At 49.5% G+C, this 7,665-nt stretch overlaps 1 protein-coding gene across 1 annotated transcript; it reads left to right on the plus strand.

The window, feature by feature from the left end:
- Positions 1-2,517: 2,517 nt before the first annotated feature.
- Positions 2,518-5,695, plus strand: LOC136530793 (phospho-2-dehydro-3-deoxyheptonate aldolase 1, chloroplastic-like). Its single transcript, XM_066523514.1, has 5 exons — positions 2,518-3,124; positions 3,483-3,760; positions 4,047-4,323; positions 4,438-4,683; positions 5,272-5,695. The coding sequence occupies exons 1-5, from the start codon at positions 2,690-2,692 to the stop codon at positions 5,548-5,550; spliced, it is 1,515 nt and encodes a 504-aa protein (XP_066379611.1). The 5' UTR covers positions 2,518-2,689; the 3' UTR covers positions 5,551-5,695.
- The last annotated feature ends 1,970 nt before the right edge of the window (positions 5,696-7,665 follow it).

Here is a 7,665-nt window from a genome sequence, read left to right on the forward strand (position 1 = left end):
ATCTTCTTGGGTACGGGACGGTATCCGGATGGTCGGTCCGATCGAAGGTTATGGTGGACTTCGACCACCGGAGGAAGGGAGGTGTGGCGGGTTGGGCCATGTAGACTTCACGGCGCGTGACCTTCTGACGACGTTTGGAGTCGTAGGCCGCTGATCCTCCAAAGATCATAAGGCAGCCATCTGGTGTTGGAAAGTCATCGTCCTTCTCCTTGGCGTCATCCATAGTGGGGGCAGGTTCCTTCTCCTGCTCCCCTTTGTTGGAGCCTCCAGACAAGAACCGCCGCATGTGGCTGCAGTCCTTGAGCAGATGCTTAACGGGAAAGGCGGGGTTCGGGCATGGTCCCTCGAGTAATTTTTCAAAGTGGTTCAGAGTGCCCTCCGTGGGCTTTCAACCACCCTTGTAGTCAGTAGCGGCCACGAGCGAGTCTTCACGCCGTTGCTTCTTATTCTTCCTTTTGGCGGAATGATTGGAGGTGCCTTTGCCGGCACCCTCATCCCGCCTTGCCTTACCCTCGAGGCGATCAAAGATCGCTCCGACCATATCTTCTCATAGGGCGTGGCTGGTGGCGATGTCTAGGAGTTCCTTGGTGGTTCGTGGGCCCTTGCGTCCCAGCTTATGAACCAAGGACTCATAGGTCATCTCGGATAGGAAGGCTCCTATTACATTGGCATCGGCGACGTTAGGGAGCTCGTTGCACTATCGGGAGAAGTGTCGGATGTACTCGCGGAGGGTCTCACCGGCCTTCTAACGATAGTTCTTGAGGTCCCATGAGTTCCTAGGGCGCTTGTATGTGCCATGAAAGTTTTCCACAAAGATCTTCTTTAGATCCACCCAACACTGGATTGCGTTGGACGGTAGGTGATCCAACCACGCTCGTGCCGAATTGGCCAAGAACAGTGGAAGGTTGCAGATAATGAAGTTGTCATTATCCGCACCATTGGCCAACACGATGAAGTCCAGGTCACTAAAATGCACGTGTGCGCCCGGGACCTAGCTGATTGCATGGCTAGTCATCCGAGGCTTGATTTGGAACACGCAAAGGCCCCTACCTGGTGCGCCAACTGTCGGTGTTTCATACAAACACCAACTAGTAAATTTATATTGTTACGCGTTAGGCTCGGATGGTGTACTAAAGGACACAAGGTTTATACTGGTTCGGGCAGAATGTCCCTACGTCTAGTTTGCTGCTGCTCGTGTTATTAGTACCGAAAAAAGGTTCGTAGTAGGGGGTACAAACGGTCGAGAGATGGACAGGTCCCAAGTCTCTGATAGAAAAGTCGAAAGGACGTCAAGAGCTCGGTTGCTGCTTGGTTGTGTATTGTGTGTGAAATTGATCCATCCCCTTATTGGGACGTCATGCCCCCCCTTTTATAGACCAATGGGGGAGCAGGGGTTATAGATGAGAGAAAAAGGAAAAAACAAAAGTAGAGAAGGTCCTTTGAGGGTGCTGGGTCTTCCTTTTCTCTTGAACCTGCCCTGTCGACATGGCAGACCATGTCAGGGATAGCATGTTTCGTTGATCTAGATAGGGCCGGGCTCTATCTTCGTCTCAGCGAGTGGTCATGTCCCATCTCCCTGGCGGACGGTGCGGTGTGTCAGGGCGTCGAGCCATGACTCTGCGGAGAGTAGACGGGGAAATGACTATACGCCTGTACTGTAGATGATGTGAGCTCTTCCTTGGATTATAGTGGTTATCGTATGCCTGTGTTAGTATCTGCGCCCAAGGGCTGATGGCGGCGCCTACAATACTGTAGGACAAAAGTCGACGCCTACAACACTGTTCGGGCTCTGTTAGGTCAGAAAGGGCTTAAAGCGCTCGTCCCATCGTATCCTGACGGTACCTTCCTACAGGCGTGCATGGCATGGTCCTCGGTACTGCGGTTGACCTGAGTGTCCTGTCTTACCTCCTGCTCGTCATTATGAAGGAGCAGGGTGCAGTCGTCTGGCGAGGCGGAGCCAGCCCTCGGACGTCGGGTGAGGCGGAGCCAGCCCTCAACCGTCGGACGAGGCGGAGCCTACCCTCAGACGTCGGGCGAGACGGAGCCAGCCCACAGTCGTCGGGCGAGGCGGAGTTTAGCCCTCGGGGGTCGGGCGAGGCGGAACCAATCTTCCGTCGTTCGGGCAAGAAACGTAGTAGCGTTCTTATTTGACCGAAAACATCAACGTTCGATGGCTATTAATTCCACCTTATTCGGTACCCGGTGTTAGGTCCTCAACGCATAGCCATATCTTGGATGTTGTCACCAAAATCTCAAGCAACTATACGATCAAAATTATCGCTTATTATATGATTAAAATGTGTATATTGTGACTATAAATCATCAACGTACTTTCCTACCACCACTAGTCTACTACAGTACTACTGCTCCAGTGGGAGCAGATGACTGGATGAGGAGTCAGATACACAATCTTCTCTTGATTGGACCACATGACACGACACCAAGTACGCAAAGAAAGCTTTCGTTATTATCCCCAAGCCGAAAAAGGGCACCCCGACCCGGTCTCGCATTTGTGCTCTCTCCTTGAACTGGCCAACCCCCACGGTCCACGGAGCACGCAGCACGACCACCTCCAGCCAGACTCCAGCAGCGAGCCAGAAGCTTCCTCCGGCACCCATTCGGCCATTCCGCCGTGTACCCCCGTCTATCCGATCCGTAGCCGAAAAACCCTACCGCCGCATCCCCAGAAATGCCACTCGCGCCATCAACCCCCGCGCTGCCGCCCAACCCGGCCCTCCCCTCGCCGTGGCGGGGCCGGGGCGGCCGCGGGGCGCTCCTCCGCCCCCGCGCCGTCCGCGCGGCGCCGCGGCCACCGAGCCAGTGGTCCGTCGGGAGCTGGCGGGGCCGCCCGGCGCTGCAGCAGCCCGAGTACCCGGACAAGGCGGACCTGGACGAGGTGCTGCGGACGGTGGAGGCGTTCCCGCCCATCGTCTTCGCCGGCGAGGCGCGCACCCTCGAGGAGCGCCTCGCGGAGGCCGCCGTCGGCCGGGCCTTCCTCCTCCAGGGCGGCGACTGCGCCGAGAGCTTCAAGGAGTTCAACGCTAACAACATCAGGGATACCTTCCGCGTCCTCCTGCAAATGTCCGTCGTGCTCATGTTCGGAGGCCAGATGCCTGTCGTCAAGGTAGTATTATAAATAAAATCGCCTCAAAGCTTTAGTGTTGTGATCGATCAAATTATTTAGACATCATGCCCTCTTTTTCAGCTTAAATAAATCCTTTTTTTTCCCTCTCCGCAAATTTGTTTCCCCAGTAATTGCATGTTTGCCATTAAAAATGGAGGTATGATGGATGGAAGGACAACAAATGTACATGTTACATCTGTTATTAATCTTAATAGAACACAATATGTTTCAAATGTATGGTATGCATTTCTTTGGCACAAGGAATTAAGATGTATAATCAAACAGCGCTGGTTGTATTTCTAAACCATGGTCAAGATAGCTTTGTATTTACTATAATTATATGCATATGGATGTTTAGGTGGGAAGAATGGCAGGTCAGTTTGCAAAGCCAAGATCAGATGGTTTTGAGGAGCGGGATGGAGTGAAGTTGCCAAGCTATAGAGGGGACAATATCAATGGGGATGCATTCGATGAGAAGTCAAGATTGCCAGATCCACACCGCATGATAAGTGCCTACTCACAGTCTGCAGCAACGCTGAATCTGCTGCGGGCGTTCGCAACTGGAGGTTATGCTGCAATGCAGAGGGTAACGCAATGGAACCTTGATTTCACAGAGCATAGTGAACAAGGGGATAGGTGGGTTATCTTGAATCAATGATGATTAACCTTCATGCCATGCCGATTGATTCATGCACTTATTTCTTTAATAATATTGAAATTCATGCTAAGATGTGTGCATTTTAAGTTCACTTGATGGTCTTAGTGATTAGCTATTTGTTTACCCCAAAAATGGAAATGTTCTTTTTTCTTCTGAATCTAGAGGGATCCTGATTCACACGAAGTGACTGCAACACACTTAATAACACTCAAGAGCTATTCAGTTGTGCCAATTCATGGTTTACATGAGGGAAATGGTGAATAGGTACATGGAATTGGCTCACCGAGTTGACGAAGCTTTGGGGTTCATGTCAGCTGCTGGACTCACTTTAGATCACCCTATAATGACAACAACAGAATTCTGGACGTCACATGAGTGCCTTCTTCTGCCTTATGAGCAAGCACTCACACGTGAAGACTCCACCAGTGGCCTCTATTACGACTGCTCTGCCCACTTCCTATGGGTCGGAGAGCGCACTCGCCAGCTTGATGGTGCTCATGTGGAGTTCCTTCGAGGCATTGCCAACCCTCTTGGTATCAAGGTAAATATTATACTCAACATCTAGCAACTCCTGTTTGACCTCTGCATTTGAAAATTGAAAAGCTCAAGGTTTAGGCATTCTTTGAGAAATTTCTCCTCATCCATTGCAATACAGGTTAGTGACAAGATGGACCCAGCAGAACTTGTGCGGTTGATTGATATATTGAATCCCGAAAACAGGGCTGGGAGAATAACCATCATCACAAGAATGGGACCTGAAAACATGAGGGTGAAACTTCCACACCTGATACGCGCTGTCCGTGGGGCCGGCCAGATAGTAACATGGGTTACTGACCCAATGCATGGGAACACCATGAAGGCCCCTTGCGGACTCAAAACCCGCTCATTCGACAGAATTTTGGTAATTCTCTTTGCTTGCTATCTTATCTCCATGTTGGACTATTTGCTTGTATTTTTGTCAAGGGTCTGTATTATTTTTGAGTGAATAGTGACTAGTCGTTATCTCTTTGTGGGGCCAGTTTGTGTATGCAGTGTGCAAGTGTGAGTTTACAAGGGACATGGTATATAGCTTTACTATACTGATCGTTTCAGTCATACTGATTGTTTTGGTCTCTAGAGTAAATAGTACAATATATCCATGAGACCATCCAATTGAATTGAAAATTGCTTGAAAAGGTTGAAAGCGATTGATAAAGAAATTTTGCCCCAATCTATTGCGCTCTCATGGATCTTTTGGATATTCCTCGAATAGTCCAGCCCCATTATAAATTCTGGTCGGATGTAGTGGTTTGGTCCTTCCAACTATCTATTTTACCATCCTTGTCAGTCAGCTGCCAAAGATTAGGATAAAAGGTTGTTGGTTGTTGTCTTGTTGCTATCGCTTAGTGCTTGGTACGTGATAGGAGTGCTGAATAATTTCTATGCATCCAATCTCATACTGGAGAATAAGTAAATGAACTATTTCTGATGGCTATGTTGTTGAAACCAGGCTGAGGTGCGTGCGTTCTTTGATGTCCACGAACAAGAAGGGAGCCACCCTGGAGGAGTGCATCTAGAGATGACTGGACAAAATGTTACAGAGTGCATTGGAGGGTCACGTACCGTGACATTTGATGATCTGGGCTCACGCTACCACACGCACTGTGACCCAAGGCTCAACGCCTCACAGTCTCTGGAGATGGCATTCATCATCGCAGAGCGCCTTAGGAAAAGGAGGATTGCCTCGTCGCCTTTGTACACGAACCAGCTGGGTTCGATTCGTCTGTGAACTGTGATAAGTTCACTGACAAGGACTAGTCCTTCGGTTTTGTTTTAGCTGCTGTGTCAAATTTTGCTGTCATATATACTGGTAAACAAGACAACCTTTTGATTTCCGGTGTCATATATAAATAATAAAATGCAAGTTACCTTCTCCTGCTCTCCTACTCGTAAAGTAGCTGTTCTAAATTTCCCTCTTGAGAATTGCACTATACACTGAATCTATCTGGTAGGTTTATGCAGTTACTGAAGTTGATAATCGGTTGAAACATGAATGAACAGGCGATAGAAGACTGGTAGTATGACCATTCAGAGCAGGAATCTTGTACTTCTGCATTTGTCTTTCAAATATTTACCTCCGGTTTCTCTTCGAGGTTGTGGGTGATCAAAGAAGCCGTGTGTGTGTATAAATATATGCGTGCCATGTAATACTGATACAGTGTATATTCTGATTCATGAATGGACATTCAAATTTATACAAATCTGTCTACTATAGCTATGTTTGTTTTATAGGTAACACAGTAGCATATTCTCGTTGTAAGGTTCGTTTTGAACTAGTCAAATTTTGATCGGGTCATCTTTTGAGCCTGTTCGCTGGTTGGTTCCTAGGCTGATAAGCCCGGCTGGTGCTGGTTTATCGTGAGAGAAAAACACTCTTGGCTGGCTGATAAGCCCTGGCTGAAACCAACAAGCGAACAGGCTGTTTGTTCTCATGTGTCAGGGTTTCATGCATTTGCACCGTAGAAGATTTACAGTTTATTTTTTGAGGAATCAAAGCACGCTAAGTATAACGGCAGTGACAGCGGATGGACACCCGCGCCAACACTCCACGTACCGCTCGACCTCACGTGGCGTTCACGCCCCACCCAATGCCACGTGGCGTCTGTGCCCTCGCCTGACCCACGCGGTGTCTGCGCCCCGCTTGACCCCTCACGCCCTCTTCGGCAGCTGCAGTAGGCGGGTCATATGTGCAATCGATCTACTTTTAAAACATCCAAATGTAACACTTGTAACATACGTTTGAAGACATATGAAATACTTGAAACATGTGTCTGAAACACTTGCAAAAACATCTGAAAACACTTGAAAACCATTGCAAACATACGCAACATCTAGATAAAACACTTGCAACATATGGGTGAAACATATCCAACATCCAGATAAACACACTTGAAACATACGTCTGAAAAAAAACAGATAAAACATTGGGAACAGACGTTTGCAACATATGCAATATCCTAATCTACTTTTGCAACATCTATACGAAACACTTATAACATATCTCTGAAACATCTGAAACACTTGAAACATGAGCTTGCAACATTTCTTTGTTGCTTGGGAGAATAGAGGCTCGTCGGCGTGTGTTCATCAGTGTAGAGCTCGCCGGTAGCACGGAGATCGCCGCTCCGTTGGAGAAGGCCGCGATAGGTCTGGTGGAGAAGGCCACGGCGGGTCTCCACATTGTGCGGTGGAGCGCTAGCTGTGCGTGGGGTGAGCTCCGTTGCGAGCCGTGCGTCGGCAAGTTCCATCCCGGGCGTCACGAGCTATGCGCGGGCGAGTTTCGCCCCGGCCATGGTGAACTAGGCACGCGGAGCGCGAGATGTGCGGGGCGGGCTCCGCCTAGGCTGTCGTGGGCGAGCTCCACCCCCAGCCGTGACGAGCTGGGCATGCGGAGCACGAGATGTGCGCGCCTCTACCCGACCGTCGCGAGCCGCACAGGTGGAGCGCGAGTTGTGCCTGTGCGCGATTCGAGCTCCGTTGTGGCGATTATTTTTGGGTTATTTGGATCGGTACCATTACAATTCTCAGAACTTTGAGATGTACCATTAAAATTCATCTATTTTGAGATCTACCATTATAATTCATCGTTTCACTGAGTTTCACCATTTTTTACGTCTTCCAGCTGCTTGGGCCCACTGGCAGTTGTATGCGCACAGTTCTCTTTTCTGTATGGATGATTTTGCCCCCGTCCGAAGATAAAAGAGCCCTGTGCTACGCCCGTGGCCCCATCTCTCAGTCTCTTCTCCTCCTCGCGCTCACTCTGTCTCTCACTCTCTCGTCCTCCCGACGCGGCGACGACGGCGGAACCCTAACCCTAGCCGCCGATGTCCTGGAGCCCACGCCC

The sequence above is a fragment of the Miscanthus floridulus genome, unplaced genomic scaffold, assembly GCF_019320115.1.
Source record: "Miscanthus floridulus cultivar M001 unplaced genomic scaffold, ASM1932011v1 fs_206_1_2, whole genome shotgun sequence".
Taxonomy (NCBI): domain Eukaryota; kingdom Viridiplantae; phylum Streptophyta; class Magnoliopsida; order Poales; family Poaceae; genus Miscanthus; species Miscanthus floridulus.

What these genes read in the sequence shown, in the direction of transcription:
- LOC136530793 (XM_066523514.1), top strand. Translation starts at nt 2,690, where the DNA reads ATGCCACTCGCGCCATCAACCCCCGCGCTGCCGCCCAACCCGGCCCTC. An exon ending in CATAGTGAACAAGGGGATAG is followed by an intron (nt 3,761 to 4,046) that starts GTGGGTTATCTT and finishes AATGGTGAATAG; the next exon opens with GTACATGGAATTGGCTCACC. An exon ending in CCAACCCTCTTGGTATCAAG is followed by an intron (nt 4,324 to 4,437) that starts GTAAATATTATA and finishes ATTGCAATACAG; the next exon opens with GTTAGTGACAAGATGGACCC.